At 34.4% G+C, this 20,113-nt stretch overlaps 2 protein-coding genes across 5 annotated transcripts; one reads left to right on the forward strand and one right to left on the reverse strand.

The window, feature by feature from the left end:
* Positions 1-2,296: 2,296 nt before the first annotated feature.
* LOC137830905 (putative E3 ubiquitin-protein ligase RHA4A) lies at positions 2,297-19,374 on the reverse strand. 4 transcript variants are annotated; one of them, XM_090303767.1, is made up of 4 exons: positions 19,078-19,335; positions 18,680-18,986; positions 18,438-18,523; positions 2,297-2,673 (listed from the first exon to the last, which is right to left on the reverse strand). In XM_090303767.1, the coding sequence occupies exons 2-4, from the start codon at positions 18,935-18,937 to the stop codon at positions 2,649-2,651; spliced, it is 369 nt and encodes a 122-aa protein (XP_090159893.1). In that variant the 5' UTR covers positions 18,938-18,986; positions 19,078-19,335; the 3' UTR covers positions 2,297-2,648. The 4 variants fall into 4 exon arrangements, with proteins under 4 accessions (XP_090159893.1, XP_068494406.2, XP_068494407.2 ...); XM_068638305.2 differs by lacking the exon at positions 2,297-2,673 and adding an exon at positions 16,956-17,592 and having other exon boundaries at positions 19,078-19,374; XM_068638306.2 differs by lacking the exon at positions 2,297-2,673 and adding an exon at positions 16,956-17,592 and having other exon boundaries at positions 19,116-19,331.
* On the forward strand, positions 2,507-5,301 carry LOC137830906 (triacylglycerol lipase 2). Its single transcript, XM_068638307.2, has 9 exons — positions 2,507-2,689; positions 2,778-2,885; positions 3,362-3,502; positions 3,584-3,694; positions 4,041-4,184; positions 4,282-4,322; positions 4,407-4,489; positions 4,614-4,697; positions 4,834-5,301. The coding sequence occupies exons 1-9, from the start codon at positions 2,507-2,509 to the stop codon at positions 5,151-5,153; spliced, it is 1,215 nt and encodes a 404-aa protein (XP_068494408.2). The 3' UTR covers positions 5,154-5,301.
* Positions 19,375-20,113: the final 739 nt, after the last annotated feature.

A 20,113-nucleotide genomic window follows, 5' to 3' on the forward strand; every position in this document is an offset into this window, starting at 1 on the left:
GATCATCATTTACTGATATAATCATGTAGAAATTATTGAAAAATATTAATTTCTATTTAACTAAACTGCATCTCTAACAATTCATATCAGCATATCTAAATTAGCCATATCATATCTTTTATATTTTGAGAATTTAATATTATGTCATATTTAAAGCTTCATATTGGGAATAGGTCATTTATAATTCAGTAGCTAAATATAAACTTACCATTAGCAGAAAAAGTGCCACAACTTTTATAAGTAGGGTTCGATTGGTTTTATTACTAATTGATTGATAATTTATAATTTTAAGGACATTTTAAATGAGTGATTTATTATAATTTTTAATGACTGAATTGATTTATGGATGTACAATTTTATAAACTATTTTATTACTTTGTTAATTAATTGTAAGGATCAATTTCATATGTTATTACATTTCAAGATCTAAATAAAAGGAAGTTAAAGAATTGCAATGGTAGGTAAATATTATTTTATAGAGGAGGATGCTGCAGGGAAATTAGTGGAAATTATCTGCCGTATTTTTAAATTGAACTTCTCAGACTTGGCAATACCTATTACCAGGAGAAATATTGGCAAGAATATGATAATGCATTAATTAATTATTTAATTAAATTTTCTCTTTATGTGTCCTAAATTAATTATTATTTTGATGTTGCTCACTCTGAAGTTGTAAGTCCAAATTGCTGTCTGGATCCCTCTGCATTAAATATTTATTTTAATCTTGGAATACAACCAACACCAACTAAGAATTAGCTTTTGATCCATCTATCTCAAAGTAAGTAGTAATTACTTCCTCTATTCCACAATGTCATCTAAGGTTCTTTTACATAATAACAATAATAAACAATAATAAATATACCAAACGTACCTAATCTTATATTTACGTATAAAAAAAATTACTTCAATTATACAAAAACGGTTTACTAATTAAACTAGGCCCAATCACATGGCCCACTATATTGGTCCAACAACTAAGTTGACCTGCCTATGCCATGTATCAAGATCTGACCACCAAGTACTGATCAGTCCTTAATGCTCTGTCCAGTACAATATCAAACACATTAAGTTGTAAATTAATCTTCTAATTTTGAGGATAAATAACTTGTTCTTACCGAGAATTGAGTCAAATAGATTTCAATGTGGAGATGAGACGGACTTCTCTGCAAACGACGAATAAGAGGAAATAGTTTTACTTGCAGAAGATTATCTAACGCTCTACGAACATAAAAATATAAGTAAAGAGGGTATAATGAGTATTAAAAAGTTAAGTTTACTCTCTGATAGTCATTGTCCATTTATAGACCTTTCTTGATGAGAATGTTAAGCATGCATTGAATAGTTTTTGAAACATAAATAGATTTTATAATAATATTTTGTAATTAAGTTAGGTGTTTAAAAATAATGATAAATCAGTAGTTACTAGTGCTCGATGTATCTAACTTTAATTGTAGACATGTGTTTATATAGAAACAAATTTACTAAAGAAAATTAATGAGAATTCCAAAAATTTGGTCAATTCCCCATAAATGTTGTGGGAGATGATGTGTACTTTTAAGAATATTGGTCTCATGTCTGACTTTAGATGTTTAGTCGTAAACCGAATCTTAATCACGCCTTAAGACTCAGAATTGTACATAGCTGATAACCAATTATTTGGATTTGTATAAACCTAATTCTATTAAATAAATTTGTGTGATTTGATATGTGATTTTTAGTTTTGACCTTTGATGAAGTAAGTTACCATAGGACAGTTGAAATGTCGTGTTGAGACAGGTCAAAATAGCAGCAGGCTTCAGCGGATTAAACTAACGTAATTCGTTTCAAATAGATGCTTTCTTGCAATGGGATTAGAGTCACACTTTAATATTTTACGTTATTTCATATTTAGTGTACACATTAATCATAATAACAAAACAGTAAATAGTATAGTATATAATAACAAAAGAAGTATTAATAATATTTGGGTTGAAAATAATATTATAATAATAAAAAAATATTCATGATATTTGATTTGAAATAATAATAGTTAGAATAAAATATTATAATTAATAATTCTAGAATTTAATTTATATTTTGGATTTTAAAATCTAAAATACAAGTGTTTTGTTAAATTTGAAATGAAAATTTTATATTTCAAATTTCATAAAATACGAAATTTTGTTTTTTAAATTGTAGAATTTATTTTGAATTATAAAATTTGGAATAAACGATTTAGGTATTTTTGAAAACATGGGACTGTAGCGCAGTGAGCATGGGTAGAGCCATGATGACCGCAATTTTGAAGTATGTGTCATTTAATAACTCATGCTAATTACTGCATCAGATAACGTAAGAATCAACCATATCCATTTCAGCGCCTTGGTTTCAACGTTGAGTTAACAATGAAACTGAAAATATGTTACAAGCCATCACCCTCTTCAACTTTCTCCAAGCATCACACAATGCTATATAACTCTCCTCTCACACTGCATGCAACATAAACAAACAAACAAACACATTGCCAATGGCCAGCACTGTTGTTACCTTGTTTTCACTAGTCCTGCTTTGCATGGCACCAGCTCAAGGGAGGAAAACACCTACCCTACACAATCAATACCTCACATCCAATCCAGTTATTCATGATTATGTTGATGGTATCTGCAAAACTATGGTAGAGACACAAGGTTACACCTGTGAAGAACACAAGGTACACACATGTTACTCATCTGTTGAACCTTCTTGGTGATGATGATTGTGAAGGCATTTCAGGGAATTGTTGTTTTTGTTGGAGGCAGGTTACAACTGAGGATGGCTACATCCTGAGCCTCCAGAGGATGCCGGCAGGGCGGTCCGGCGAGAAGGCCGACAAGCCGCCGGTGCTATTGCAGCATGGCATCTTTAGTGTAAGTTGTGTTAATGCAGAGATATAGACACATAATAGAGGTAGTAAAAAACATGTTTGTTTTCTATGCTTTTAGAAAGGAGAAAACATTATTGGTGACACTGAAAGGGTAGAACAATGTAAATTAGTGCCTGAAAGTAACTAAAGTAAAACTAATCTGTCAATCACATTAATCTAAGATTAAGTACCCTAACTTTAGTTGTCAAATTAATTAACAATTGAACATATGTTTAAATACTAAAATAACATTAAATAGTTAAGTTTAAGGATTTATTTGATATGTGGAAGACTTGTTTTATAGTTTCTTAGGTTGGATTCTATACTTTTAAGGATCAAAGGGTGATTTACCCTTTTAGAAAATGTAGAGGCAATAGTGATGATTGAAAAGACAGAGATGCATGCAGAAGATTAAAAACATGAAAATCTGAAAAGTAATGTTATAAAATTGAGTAATTAACTTGTGGGGTGTGGTTACAGGATGCTTCAACATGGCTGGTGAATTCTCCAGATGAATCATTGGGATTTATCTTAGCAGATAATGGGTATGATGTGTGGCTTGCCAATGTTCGTGGGACAAAATACAGCAACGGACACACAGCACTTGATTCTGATGACGAGGTTCTTTTTCTTTATATGCATGCATTTCAGTTTTCAGACTACGCTGATGGATAATTTACTTTTCTTCATTACTCTTTGTAGGCTTATTGGGATTGGTCATGGGATGAATTGGCTAGTTATGATCTTCCTGCTTTTATACAATATGTGTACAACTATACTGGTCAGACAATACACTATGCAGGTCATTCCTTGGTGAGTTCTTAATTTCATTCTTTTTTTTTTTTTCTGATTCTCTCATGATATTAAATATAATTTTAGTTACTGTAAAACAAAAAACAAATTAACTGGAATTCTAGTTTTTACACTTTTTAAAGTTTGGTTTAGAGTGCCTATAATTTCAAGGACACTGGGAATTTGTTCTTGGTATAGGGACCAATACCAAAATGTACTTAGTATGGCCAAGACTAAATTCTAATGATCTTTTATAGGACTCACAGTTAAACTTTTCAATGATTGAAACCAAAAAATGCGAAAAACTAGAGACTAAAAATGTCATATTTCTAGTTTGTATATTTTTAACAATCACATGAAATTTCAGGGAACCTTAATGGCTTTAGCTGCTTTATCTCAAGGACAAGGGCTGAACATGTTGAGATCAGCTGCACTTCTTTGCCCAATTGCTCATATGAATCAGATTACATCATTGCTGACAAAAATTGCAGCTGACACATTTATAGCCAATGTGAGAGATAGAAGAAGATGATTTGTCTTGAAATTAAATTATCTACTGAATACAATTTGACTTGGTGAAAATATTTTCCTTTTTCTTAATATAACAGGACTTGTACTGGTTAGGAATCCATGAATTCAATCCAAACGGGTACCAGAAAAAACTTTGATCTTTGAAATTTGCCATCTCTTTCTGCAAAGTGTATGAGTAGTTGCAATGTTTCCTAATGAGCAGGGGGGGTGCTGCATCAAAATTTGTGGAAGACATCTGCAATAAACTAAACTTGAACTGCTCAAGCCTATTGACACTTGTCACAGGTGCTATAAATGTTACTAACATTATGACCAGGAACTAAATTTTCATTTCATGTATATATTATGATACTGATTCTTGAAAATAAATACATATTATGTTGGTATATTGCTTACACTCAAACTTTAGGTCCAAACTGCTGCCTAAATTCATCCATGACTGATATCTCTTCTGAGCCAACAGCAACTAAGAACTTGATCCATCTATCTCAAAGTAAGTCTATTAGTAGGAAACATTTTTTCTATGTAACACCAATTATGATTTGATTTTGAAACATTTAATCTTTTTCTGTAAACACTTGATATTTATCAAAACAGTGTTGATATTTGTTCCTATGGATTTGGATCAGTGATCAAAACGGGAAAAATAGCAAAATATGATTATGGTGATGAAGGAGAAAACATGCAGCACTATGGACAAGCAGTTCCTCCTCTATATGACATGACAGCAATTCCAAATGAATTCCCTCTTTTTGTGACCTATGGAGGGCAAGACATGCTATCTGATGTAAATGATGTGCAGGTTTTGCTGAATGACCTCCAACATCATGATGGGAACAAACTTGTGGTACTGTTCAAGGAAGATTATGCTCACCTTGATTTTGTTAGGGCAGTCAATGCTAACCAAATTATTTATGATCCTATCATAGCTTTCTACAAGGCTAACTGACTCCTACAACTGTTGTTAATAGTACTTCAACTAATGTAAAGGTTTTTGTTCATTAAGTTATTTCAATACAGTATATTACATAGTTCAACACACTCATATACTCATTCATTGGGAACATTCAGTTTGTGTAAAGATCTCTTACGCAGTTAGCCACTATTTCCTATGATAAATATTTTACCATCACTTATTCACTCCTTAGAATAACAAATAAAAATAATATATATATATATATATATATATATATATATATACACTGGTAGGGCCCGCACGACCGAGATCACAAAAACCATTACGCTTAAGCAAGATTAACGAGGCTAATCATTAATCAAGAACTAGGTAATACACTTCTAAACATGACCCAACTCCATAATCTGGTCCAATAAGAAAAGGTCCATAATAACCATATAAATAGACACAAAATATAAGAACAAAGTACGTCATTATACAGTACTCAGAATACCGAGTGTCGAATACTAAATCTGACTTGAGCGTCAGAGTTCCTTCTTCAAGTACCATCGAGTCCGGACTTTGTGGAGACCGAGAGGTAGAGAGAGACGAGGAGAAGAAAGAGCTTGCTTGGAGAGGAATAGGAGTGCAGACCGACCGACCGAGGAGGCAGAGAAGAGGAGTAGCTTGAATCGTTCTCTTGGTTCCAACCCCAATCGAGAACAATTGGCGCCTACTGTCTGAGGAAAGTAGATGGTATCAACCCGAATCATGGTGAGCGAGAGGATGTCTGAGGCTGAGCATATGGCATTGTCGATGTCTCTGCAAAGAGATGGGTGAAATTTAGGGAAGGAATGAGAAGATTACTCGAAAGAATGAGGAGGAGATCATGGCTCTCCAGAAGGAGAATGAAGAGATGAAAAGGAAGTTCGTGGAGGGGGGACCATCTACAAGACCTACCAATCTTGTCAGGAGGTCCTTCACCACTCCCACCGACCCTAAGACAGATGAGGAGCCGAAGGAAAAAATTCACACCCAAGAGGTTGACGACGAGACCGATCCAAACAAGTTTATCCCCACGACCGGTACTTTGGACTTGGTCCGTCGACATCCTTTTACTGACTCCATAATCGGAGTACCACTATCAAAATAAGTGGAAAGGCTTCAATAGGGATCGTTATGACGGCACGACCGACTCGGACGAGCATATGGACGCGTACACCACGCACATGAGCTTGTATACCTCGGACGACGCGGTCCTATGCCGAATGTTCCCCACATCGCTGAAAAGAGGGACTTTGAGTTGGTTTACAAAGCTCCCCACAAACTCTGTCGACTGCTTTGAGACAGTGGTGTCCAAGTTTGAGACACAGTTCACCACTAGCCGAACACACCATTTGACTTCCATCACCCTGGTCAGGTTTGGTAAAGTGGCCATGAACATTCAGAACCTAAGCCCGGATGTAGCAATGCATCACATGTTGACGGCCCTGCGGCCGGGTCCTTTTGTTGATAGCTTGTGCATGCAACCGACTACAAGCTTGGACGAGTTAGGCAGAGAGTCACCAAGTTTATGTAGCTGGAGGAGCTGAGAGAGTTCAGAAATCAGGCCCGGGCGGAGGCCAATGGAGACAAGGGGAAGGACGAGAAGGAGCGCCAGAACCGACCAGCTGCTGATCAAGGGGATAGACGCAAAGATAACCAAGGAAACTGGTTCACAAGATATATCTCCTTGAGCGCCGATAGGGGAAAGATCTTAGATGAGGCTCTAAGTGCCGAGTTGATTCCACCACCAAGGAAGGCTGCAAGCCCTGAGAATGGCAACCACACTTGTAGGTGTCGGTATCATAGAAATAGTTGACATACCACTGAGTAATGCCAGTCTTTGAAGGATAAGATTGAGGAACTTATCCAAGTCGGACACCTCCTCTAGTTTATACAAGGGGGTCGTGGTACAAAGTTGTCCCCATGAAGGGAAGAACCAACGAAGTGAAGGGACTACTACCCTTCGAAAGCACGAGAAAACGACCGTTGACCCGAGCGTCGGCTGAGGAGAGAAGACCCCTAAGAAGGGATGAGAGAAAGGGTGACCGAGAGGTCATCAACACAATTGCTGGAGGATTCGCTGGAGTAGGTAGCTCCAACAATGCAAGAAAGTAACACCTGAGGGCGGTGCATCAGGTGAACACTATCTCTTTCCGACCAAGAATGCCACCATCACCTTCAATGACGAAGATTTCAAGGGTGTTGACCCTTCACAAGATGATCTCATGGTGATATCGATCGACATCAACAAGTTCATCATTATGAAGACGTTGGTGGATCAATCTTCCTTTTCCATAATAGAGTGTCCATAGTAGATGTTTTAGAAACATCGTCCAGCTGATGCTCTCATTAGATCATCTGGTCAAATTGTCTACTCTATGAAATAGTGCATCGTCTGCCTTGTGAAATATTGGAGTGTCTACTATGTGTTAAAACACAGAATTAGCAAACATAAAAACTAAGGCCAAAATTAATCCAATTAAATTAATTCAATTAAAATAATGTATTTATTCATGATTTAGATCCAAGAGTTTATGATTAGAGCTTTAAAGTTTGATTAAAATTATGCCCATCCACGGGTTGGCCCAATATATTTAAGCCAATTGAAAGTCTTGGCCCACCCCACCATCAACAACTTGCCCAGTTCTTTTTTTTTATATTTTTTTCTATTTTTGTAATTTTTATTAAACATACATATAAATGTGATATATATTAGAATCACACTTAACAATGTAAATATTTTTTATTTCTTTAATTAGTTATTTAATGTCTCTAATTAGTTAAATTAAAATAATAATTACCTATGTTAAATTACTTCGTTATAACTAATATTGAAACTTAATTTGTAAGTGCTAATAATTTAAGTTACAATATTGTATATTTGTGTCCTTCAAATAATATAATAAAAACAGTTATTATTTTAAACTATTTTTTCATTTCAACATTTACTATGTCTCAAAGAAGACTTCGTCCGCTCCTTGTCTGAACATAGAGATTTTTAACTTTGCTCTGAGGTAGCGAGAAATTTGGGAAAACCTTTGCAAAAATTTTACCTCTACCTCTTCCCATCTAGTGAGGCTCTGATTTGAAAGTGATTTTAGTCATTCTTTAGCCTTTCCTACCAATAAAAAAGGAAACAAGAGCATAAAAACATTTTCAACATCATTTGATTTAAAGCTCATTGCTCCCACCAATTCATAAAATGTATCCAAATGTGAATATGGATCCTCATGTTCCATTGTTGTGAATTGATGGGCACTGATGAGAGTGAGAAAATTGAGATCTATTTCCAAGGCCTTGGCGGTAGCAGGTATTGCAATACTAAAAAAATGCATTGTCCCTTGGTACATGACATAATCTGCAAGTGTCCTCCGAGGGAATGGTGCTTGTTCTTCTGCCATGTTGTTTTCTTTCGAAAAAATATTAGTGGAAAAAAATTAGAGTATATTTTTAAAATAAATAAATAAATTCGAAGACAATATAAAAAAATTATTCACAAAAAAAATAAAAATTACAAAATACAAAGTAAAAACAATAAAAACTTACTTAAAATAAAAAAATAAAATAAAAATAAAAACTGACACAAAAATAAAACTGGCTAGTAATGGTAAAAAATTAATTAAAATAAATAAATAAAAATATGTAAACTTTAAAAAAAACTATGTAAACTAAACCTAAAAACTAAAAAACTAAAATAAAATAAAAACATAACAAAACAAAATCAAAATAAAATAAAATAAAATAAAAACAAAAACAAAGTAAAATAAATATTGTAAAGAAGAAGAAAAATATAAAAATAAAAACTTTATTTTTAAAAGAGCGGATCTACAAATTAAAATCAAATCAAATATGTAATAAAATAAAATAAAAACAAATATGTAAAACAAAATAAAAAAAAAGTAACAATTATAAACACAATAAAAACAAATCAAAACAATAAAAATATTCACAATATTTAGGAAACTATACTCAACAAATCAAACTTGTTCCCGCAACGGCACCAAAAACTTAATGACTTTTTACGGTAAGTGCATTGTGTTTGTCAAAAGTAATAATTGTCCCTAAGGATGAATATCGATCCCACAAGGAAGAGTGAATTATTAAGTGCAATAATATCTAAATATCAAACAAAACAATAAAATGAGTGTTGAAGTGATTGTGTTGACAATGATTAATAAGAAAATAGACAAAGAATTAGTTGTTTCAAGTTGGAAAAATAGGGATTAGGTTTCATCTCTCTCACTCTCATGTATTTTGATGATTAGTATGTAAATATTAAGTTTTTTTTATTGAAATTGATGGTCGTAGAAAATTCATTTATATCGATGTCTCGCATATAAAATTCTTAAGAATGTTTCCTAAATATCAATTTCTCGCATATTTATAAAAATAACTTAGAATCACACTCGAACGTTAATGGGAATTAACATTTCAAATCTATTTCTAGCACTTAAATATGTTAAGTATTGTTGTTTAGGTAAGAACCCTAAAAATACATTTCAGTCATATTTAATATTCTTAAGTTGTCACGGAAATTTAGAAGTAAAGCAACAAGACCAATAATCAATCAAGAACAAAATGTTATATCATTTTAAATATCACCTCAATACATAAGAGTTCAAGCAAATTATTCTCAATCCCAAATGGTAGAATTAGTCACGCATACTTCTAGTACATTCCATTCTCCCAATTGGATTACAATTCACTTTATGATGTTTTCCTCTAAATCTGACACACTGCGGTTGAGCCTCTAACCCCTTATATAACCTAATTTTTTAGGGTTAGGTTGTTTTCTGTGTCGCGCTGATGGGCAACTCCAGCTCAATGTGTGAGTAGCTCCACAACAACTCCTCTGCCACCTTCTTCATATTAGCATATATTGGTTGATGTGGAAAAAAATGTAGGACGACCCACTGTTGTAAATCGTGTAGGAGAGACATGATTGTAGTGCAATATCAACAAAAGTCACTACAACCAATAACTTCTGTGTATTATTTTTGCACAAAGTTTTGTCTCCCTTGCACGACTTCTCCTTTTTTTAGAAAAACAAGGTCGTCTTCTCCATTCGTAACTTCAAATGATAAATAGGTGATTAGCTAAATCAGAGTCATGCTCACTAACCACGACTTCTTTGTCTCAAAATTTTGCAACCAAAGTCGTCTTTTGCATCCCTGACTTATGCTTTATTTTCATGTTAAAGTTACTTACGAAACACAATTTACCAATTAAGGTAAAAATTGCACACTTTAGTAATTTCAGTATAAAATTACACTAAAGTGTTAAAAAAACCTTGAATTATCAAGTATTTATTAAGGCATAACACTTGTAATATTATGGAATTTTCTCTTGAATTCTTAGGTGAACCTATTGATGTTACCCATAGTTGTTAGTTAATTTGTAATGCTTGGGTGTCAAAATAATTGAAGTGGATCCTTCGTACCATTTTATAAATGAAATTTAAGAATCGAACTTATATCCCCAAATTTTTACCACTAAAGTTAGCTAATGATGGTCAATTTGGACTTTTAATATTGAGATAAAGGTTATAGTTGCTTGTAAACAAAGTTTTACATTTATTAGCTTTACAAATTCAAAACATACCAAGCCTACAAATATGGTAATCTTACACTCCTATCAAGTGAAATATTCACACGTCACGATAGTACCAAGTGTTACTTGTGTTGGAAAATTAAAATTATTCTTACCATTACTTGTGTCGTGTTGAAAATATAGTGTTATGTTACTGTAGTTGGCTTTTTAATTTTCAGATTTTTAAGCAGTGTATCAATTGATTTTTAAGCGTGACTATTTCATTATGAATTTCTTATTGTATGTAATGTTTTCTAACAACTAATATCTAATGTTTTGTTTTCATTTCGTTAATTGGTAATTTTTTAAGCAAAATGATTTTTACAAATAATATGTAACAAAAATGTTTCGAAATCGAAAAACCAAATTAATGCAAACCACCAAAATTTGATTTTAATCGATTCAGATTGTATATTTTTTTATTAGTTCGAGTGATTTTTTATTCCTAATCAAAACTAGACTAGTTTTTGAACAACCTAATAAGGGATACTAAATATAAATATAAAAAAATCAAGATAAAATGCGACTTATATTTAAAAAATATATGTTTAATTTTTTTTATTCCATGTTATTCCTACCGCTAAGTATATTATTTTTTATTTTTTTGGTCTTGTTTGTTTTGGATTTTTCTTTTTGGGCTTAAGCTCTTCTTCTGAACCCCATCATATTTTATATATTTCTCTTGTACCTTTCCTTTACATATATATGAAATAATACACTTTCTATCATTCTCTCTTTAACACGTATTTTGTTGCTTTCTTCAACCACTATGTTAGGGTCCTCTTTTCTATTTCTTTTGCTCACTTTTCCTCTTATATGGCGGCGTAAAGCTTGTGCCGCTACTGAGGACACGCACCAACTCTATTATGGTATCAGAGCTCTTCCTTTGAAGAGTTTTGTTGCGCGCTCTGTTTTCTTTCTTTTTCGCCTTAATGATCTTTTCTTGTATTTACTTTTGTTTCTTTCTTTCCGTTTAGTGAAATGGCGGAAGAACGAACAACAAGGTCGCCTACGCCGGAACCCTCTACAAATAGCTATCTCTATCTTCATCATGGAGAGAACCCAACAGCTTCACTGGTCTCGCCAGTTCTCGACTCGACGAACTACCATTTATGGAGCAGGTCTATCATAATGGCGTTGAGCGCAAAGAACAAGGTGAAATTCGTTTTGGGAACTCACCCGTGTCCACCGATGAACGATCCTACATATTCAGCATGGATCAGGTACAACAATATGGTTGTGTCATGGTTAGTGCATTAAGTATCTCTTCCAATTAGACAAAGTGTAATTTGGATGGATGTAGCGGTTGATGTTTGGAATGATTTAAAACTCGATATTCACAAGGTGACCTATCTAGAATTTTCGATCTGCAATTAGAGGTTTCTTCCTTAAGTCAAAATGATTTGTCAGTCACTGATTACTTTACCAAATTAAGGATAATTTGGGATGAATTCAATAATTTCCGACCTAACCCCATTTGTGTTTGTGAGCAAAAATGTTCTTGTTCTGCAGCATCTACTATCAGCAAAAGGAAGTGTGAAGACCAGGCAATGCAATTCTTGCGAGGGCTTAATGATCAATTCAGCAATATCCGGTCTCACGTGCTCCTTATGGAACCAGTTCCGCCTATCTCCAAAATCTTTTCTCTAGTGGCTCAGCAAGAACGTCAATTGGAAAGTAATTTGTTTATTACAAGCATTAATCATACTAGTACAAGTCGTAATTCTGCTATCACTTGCTCTTTCTGTGGCAAATTGGGTCACACCGAGAACGTATGTTTCAGGAAAGTAGGATTTCCAAATCAAGAAAATAAAAATGTTAGGTTCAACAACAATAGAAAACTTTGTACCCACTATGGTAAGAATGGTCACACCATAGACACTTGTTACAAGAAGCATGGTTTTCCTCCAGGTTACAATTCACCTAACAGTAGGACAACCTCTTTACTTAATGCTATTCTAACTGATGATGTTTCCTTTGAGAATTGTCAGCAAGAATAGGGAAATGGAGACATGCGCTTTGTCTTTACAGCTTAACAATGCCAAGTTTTGTCCACATTGCTCAAGCAAAATTCTGCCAGCAATATTGTGAGTCAACCTTCAGCGCATTTAAACCAAGTGGGCTCCTTCACCGTTGATACAAATCATAAAGACTCTCCAACAGGTAATGCTATTCTTTCAAATCTTTACACTACTATTAAAGGTTCTTGGATATTAGATTCAGGAACAGCTGACCATGTTTGCACCTGCTTATCTGATTTTACGACATATAAAAGCATCAAACCTGTTCTCATTAGTCTACCAAATGGGCACCGTTTTTACACCAGTTATTCTGGAACTATTTCTTTCAGCAATAGATTTTAACTAACAAATGTTTTGTATGTGCCTGAATTTACTTTCAATCTCGTGTCTGCTTCTAAACTTTCTTCAAATTTGAACTGCCAATTGATATTCTTATCTAAGAATTGTGTGATACAAGACAATCTAACGAAAGAGAAGATTGGTACAGCTGATGCCAAATATGGCTTGTATGTTTTTCATGCTTCTGTTTTTCAAAGACCTGTCACAAACAACTATGTTCCTTCTTTTCATTGTGTCACGAAGGATGACAATGTGTGACACAACAGACTGGGAAATCTTTCTGATGAAAGATTGCATGTATTGAGATCTCAATACTTTTTTATTTCTATTAAAAAACCATATTTGTGTGACACTTGCCATAGAACAAAGCAAAGAAAACTTCCTTTTGTTTTAAGTGATTCCACTACTTCTAAAATCTTTTATATTTTACATGTGGATATTTGGGGTTCCTACTCTATCATTTCTATGCATGGTTTTAGATATTTCTTAACTATTGTGGATGACTTTTCCCGTTATACTTGGGTCATTCCTATGCACACAAAATCTAAAGTGAGAACTCATGTAGCTAGTTTTCTATCTTTTGTTGAAAATCACTTCCAAACTACTATCAAAATTATTCGCTCTGATAATGGAGCTGAGTTTGCAATGACAAATCTTTTTTCTTCTAAAGGAATTATTCATCCCAAAACCTGCATTCAAACACCAGAGCAAAATGGTATAGTAGAGCGTAAACATCAGCATATTCTTAATGTGACACGTGTTTTACTTGTTCAAGCTAACTTACCTCCTATATTTTGACACTTTGTTGTTTTGCATGTTGTTTTACTTATTAATTGTATATCAACTCCTTTATTTAAAAACATGACCCCCTATGAAAGACTATATGGTACTTTGTATGTTATTAATTTACTGCGTGTTTTTTGTTGTCTTTGTTATTCCATCACTATGATTTCTCACAACAACAAAAAAATTGGATGATAGATCTGTATCTGGCATCTTTTTAGGATTTCAACCTCACACTAAAGGTAATATTTTTCTTAATCTTAGGAATCATCGAATTGAGATCTCAAGACATACTGTTTTCTATGAAAATCTCTTTCCATACAAAATGAAAGATGATAACAATAAGAGTCCTAACAATTTATCTTTGCCCATTCCCCAATCTTATAACTCCAATTATGATTTTTTTTTCTCTGATAATACTATTATAGAGCCCATGATACCCACTGAAAATGCGGATCACAATCTGCCAAGGAGATCCACTCGAGCCAGAAGAGCACCAACCTACCTTGAAGGTTTTCAAACTAATTTAGCATCAACACATACTGTAAGTTCAAAATATCCCATTGATAATTTTGTGTCATATAATCAATTATCTTCTAATTTTAAACACATTGTTGCCTCTTTTTCTTCTTCCACTGAACCCCGCAACTATGAGGAAGCTTCCATACATGATTGCTGGAAAAAGGAAATGGAAGACGAGCTCACTACCCTTTCTGCTAGCGAGACTTAGAGACTTGTACCGCTTCCCTCGGGAAAAACAACAATTGGGTGTCCCAATATATCTGATTGCACAATTGATCGTTACAAAGCACGCCTTGTTGTAAAAGGCTACATGCAACTTGAAGGGCTCGACTTTCTCGACATCTTTGCCCCTGTCGCAAAGCTTACCACCCTACGTCTTCTTCTGGCTGTTGCTTCGTCACACAACTGGACATTAATAACGCCTTCCTCCGTGGAGATCTACTTGAAGAATTCTACATGAAGCCACCACCTGAGGTTGTTGTCCCTAATTCACAATTCATCTACAAACTCCAACGATCTCTCTATGGGCTACGACATGCTGCCAGGCAATAGTATGCTAACTTATCACATTTTTTACTTAATAATGGTTATGTTTTATCTGCTGCTGATCATTCCCTATTTTTAAAAACACATTCTAATAACATCACTGCTCTTCTTGTGTATGTCGATGACATTGTACTCACTGGAAAGAATGCTGAGGAAATCACAAACATCACCATCCTGCTACATCAACACTTCCAAATCAAAAATCTGGGTGATCTCACCTTCTTCCTGGGACTGGAAGTAGCCCGCAACAACGCTGGAATCCACCTATCACAACGGAAATACACCCTGGATCTTTTACATGAAACAGGGATGCTTGAATACACTCTTGTCCAAACTCCTATGGTCCACTCCTCACCTCTCTCTAACACTAAAGGCGCTCCACTAGCTGCTGTAGATTCCTCTTCATGCTGTAGATTAATAGGACGACTTATCTACTTGACCAACACCAGGACATACATCGCATTCAGTGTGAACAAGCTCAATCAGTTTGTCTCCGCACCCATAACTGTTCACCAACAGGCTGCCTTTCGTATCCTTTGGTATCTGAAGAATGCACCTGGCAATGGCATCTTTCTATTAGCAGCAAGTGCTCCTCAGCTAAAGGCATATAGCGACTTAGATTGGGCTACCTGTCTAGAGACAAGAAAGTTTGTCACGAGTTTTAACATTTATCTTGGTGAATCTCTTATCTCCTGGAAATCCAAGAAGCAACAAACGATCTCCAGAAGCTCCTCTGAAGCCGAGTACCATGCTTTAGCCGTCACCACATGCAATATCCAGTGGCTAACATAGCTTTTAGGTGATCTTCATGTTCCCTCCATCCAACCAGCAACACTCTATTGTGATAAACAGTCTGCAATACAAATTGCATCAAATCAAGTCTTCCACGAACGCACTAAACACATAGAAATCGACTATCATCTTGTTCGGGAGAAAATTAACACTGGACTGATAAAACTCCTTCCCATTCCTTCCTCCATGCAAACAACAGATATGTTAACCAAACCTCTACCTCCATCTACATTCAAACTGCTACAATCCAAGTTGGGCATGAAAAACCTGTACTCCCAGCTTGAGGGGGGGTATTAAGTATAGTATTTTTTATTCTTTTGGACCCTGTTTGTTTTGGGTTTTTCCTTTTTGGGCTTCAGCCCTTCTTCTGAACCCCATCATATTTTATATATCTCTCTTGTACCTTTCCTTTACACATATGTGAAATAATACACTTTGTATCATTCTCTCTTTAACATGTGTTTTGTTGCTTTCTTCAACCACTGTGCTAGGGTCCTCTTTTCTGTTTCTTTGGCTCACTGTTGCTCTTATCAGGTGGCGCAAAGTTTGTGCCGCTTCTCCTTGCCTTTGCAGGTCCGATCAAGCAACGCTGAGGACACGCACCAAGTCTGTTACCTACTATGCCTCTTCTTTTATATTAAAAAATATATTGAAATATAAATTTAAAATAGTTTCTTTTTTTGTCAAAAAAAATATTCGGGGATATATATATATAGAGAGAAAAGGAAAAGTGAGAGTTAAAATATAAATATAAGGTCTCAATCATTTATGGAAAAATAGAGTAACAGCAAGTGTTATAATGGAAGTGTGTTTATTATTAGTCTACTGTTGGAACCCTTTTCTCTTTTCGCTTTTCTTTTTCAATGTCCAAAAGTAAAAGCTTTTCACCTTCTTGGGACCCTATATTTGGACTCATTCTATATATTCTATATAATTTATTCAAAATGTTTTTCATTGATTTCGCCATGGTAAATCTTTGACTCCCTCATTCGTTCCCAAGACTAACATGAATCATTTTCATTTGTACTAAGTACCAAGGTTGAGCTCAACAACTTTAGGCCTCAATGATCATATTTATATTCATTATGGCAACCTAGGATTCAGTAAAAGTGATCACAAAATAGTAAATATATGCTATCTTTCCTGAGCCATACTTTTTTTCACATCAGTAATACATATATAAATATATATATACACACACAAAAATAACAAGGCCTAGTAGTAGTGAATGATTCATTTGAAGCCTTTTATTGCTACTCTCAATAATTAGTTACACTTTTAACACTTTCTGAATTGCCCCAATGGGGATTGAATAGGCAATTTCCAGAAAGGTTATGGCAAAGAGAATAGCTGAGTTTATATCAATTTCCATGTCCTGTCAAAGAAGGAAAGTTTTATATGATAAAATGCTGGTTTAAGTGCAGAGAACAACATGATCTTGATGAATATACCCTCTTCAGATTAACTAATAGTCATTATTGTGATGTGATAATCACCTAGCTAGCTAATTGATGTATCTATATATGTATATGTATGATCATTCCCTTGGCAAATTAGCAGCATTTGAGGAAGCACCAGGTTGATGATGATGTTGTGAGTGAGGTGGCAATGATGGAGTGTGCAATGGAGAGTCTGAAAAGATAGCACCATGCTGGGGTGGGTCTGATATAATATTAATAGGCGGTGCTGGATTGATGAACTTGGTAGTAGTGGGGATGATGGAACATCTACAAAGTGGACAAGTGGAGTTTGATTGCAGCCAGTGATGTATACAATCTAAGTGGAACACGTGCTTGCAATAAGGAATCTGCACCACCTCTTCCTTCACCTCAAACTCCCCCAGACAAACACAACACCTGTTTCAAAATAGCCTTCATACCATCTCTTTCAAAACACCATATCACACCTTTGTTCAGCTAATTAGGCCAATAAACAATTTTTTCTGTTAAATGTTGGTGTAATTGGACATCATCACTCACTGCATTTATTGTATTAAGTAATCAAATACAAATGTTGAGACATGGAAATGGAGGGGACCAGCACATGGAATCCTAGACAGAGTTTATAAAGTGCTATCCACCACTTTATCTACTGAAAATTCCCTGACACAAAATATGAGCAGTACCTATCGTTGAGATTTTGGTTTCTACCATCCACTAGGGTTACACGTGCTCAATTTTCCTATTAAGTATCACTTTATCAATTCTAGCTAGGTGAGAGACATTAGGGTGCATCACCTTCATTACTCATGTATGTCAAGTTATTTTCTGTGTGGCAGAAGAAAAGGAAAACCGTTTTCCAAATATTCTACTTATCTCTCTATTTTACTTTCTTTCCATGTACCACTTTTTCATGAAAATTAGTGGAAGCCATTAAATATTCCAAATCATCACTGAACTTGGACATTTTTTCAGCTTTTGAAGAACCACATTCCTTAGAGAATAATTTTAACCATGGCCTAATGATACACAAGCTGAGAGATGAAATTACTATATGAAACAGCAACACACATCCAAATTGCACACTGTAGAGAATCCCTTTCATAATGGATAAAGATCAAAGCATATATTAATCTCCTGACCAAGAGAGAGGATAAAAACAGAATTGAAAAAGAAACCAATACATAGCAACAACAGTGCATCTAAAAGTTCAAACAAAAATAAAAACAAAACAAAACAAAACAGAAAAGATTTTTACTTACGGTGAATCTCTTGCTAGCAAATCCTCATTAAATAAAATCCTTGGAAGCTTATCCAGGAATTGGAGGGTCAGATCCAATCGACAAGGCTGTGGAATTGACAATAGAGAGTCCAATATTGGATAATTTAATTGATCATGATCATATACAAAAGATTATGCAGTGCAAGAAGCAAGCAAACACATCTGATAAATTTCCTTACATACATGTTTGGTGGTATTATCTAGAGAGTGTTTGTTACTTACTGATGAATGATAGGGAGTGGTGGTTGGTGGATTGGCAATGTTCCTCGGAAGCAAGTGAGGAGAAGAGGAAGAGAGAGAGGAAGCCCTTCTCTTGAGGTAGAACAAGTAAAACAAGAGAAAGAGAATGATGGAGAAGAGTATAGGAATTGAGAATATGAAGGCTTGGTAAAGCTTAAGCTGTAGCTCCTGTGGATAGAGATGTGGAGGAGGACTAGTTGCAGCAGCAGCAGCAGCAGCAGCAGCTTGTGGAATACTCATGTTTCTCTGCTACTTCCTGTATCCCCTAACATTCACAAACCTCCTGCCACTGCCAAAAGTATGTTCCAGTTTCATTTAGCTATAAATGTGCAAAATGAAAACTTCTAAAGTTGATGTGTTCAACAAGAATATATACATACATCAGTTGATCCACCACTCACTAGACTGCACTGCTTACCAAGAAATATTGGTGGGGTGGTGCTGATTTGCTATTCCAAGAGAATTTCGTTTCTTTGGTGGGTTTCTTTATTTGACAGCTAGTGAAAAAGAGGGTGAAGGATAATAAATTAGAATGTGATTTTAAGTGAAGTTAATCTTAAATGGAGAATATTGGGTTGAAAATGTGATGTGTGAAAGGTTTGTTTAGAAGGAGAGTGACATGATTAGAAGAGAAATAGTAAGGAGTTTTAGTTAGATATGATGATAATGATATTGATAGAGGAAGGGGTACATATTCTATCTTTATTTATTAGAATGATGGGACAAGCTCATGACCCTCCACTAAGCTATATGCTCACGCCATGCCTCCAAACATCTCATTGCATTCTTTCTGCGTCGTTACTAGTGCTAACTTTTTCTCCAAAATAACTTATGCCAAGTTTCTCCTCTTAAATTTCATGGAAAAAATATGTAGAAGAACACACGTAATTACAAAATTATAAATTAATAATTACAAATCAATTACAGAAAATAATAACACAAGATTTGAAATCCCTCCAATACACTTCATCCATCCAAACCTCAATCTCAAAATCCCAAAATATCAAATATTTTCGAATTTTTCAATAATATAGTTCAATTTTACATGTTAAAATGATAAGTCATAATGTTATTGTTAGGACAATAATCAAATTTCATTGTCTCATCCCTAAATACGATTTATTTATTTTAATATTTTTTAAAAAATTTATCTATGTAAGTAATTAGCATGAAAATTACCAGATAAAAAAATCCAAAAAAATCTGTGATCTTTTTCTCAACTCATGCTTCTCCATGCTACCTAATCTCCAATAGGGGGATTTCAAAATTAATCATCTACGAAAAGGTATATGAATCCTGTTTAAGGTTTGTATATGGTGACCAAAAGCCATGAAATGTCTTTTTGAAAGGTTGTCGATCTTCACTAAAAATCAAAAAATGTTTTATATAAAATAAAGTATAAAAATAAGATTAGTT

Source organism: Phaseolus vulgaris, chromosome 6, assembly GCF_051622355.1.
Source record: "Phaseolus vulgaris cultivar YP4 chromosome 6, ASM5162235v1, whole genome shotgun sequence".
NCBI lineage: Eukaryota > Viridiplantae > Streptophyta > Magnoliopsida > Fabales > Fabaceae > Phaseolus > Phaseolus vulgaris.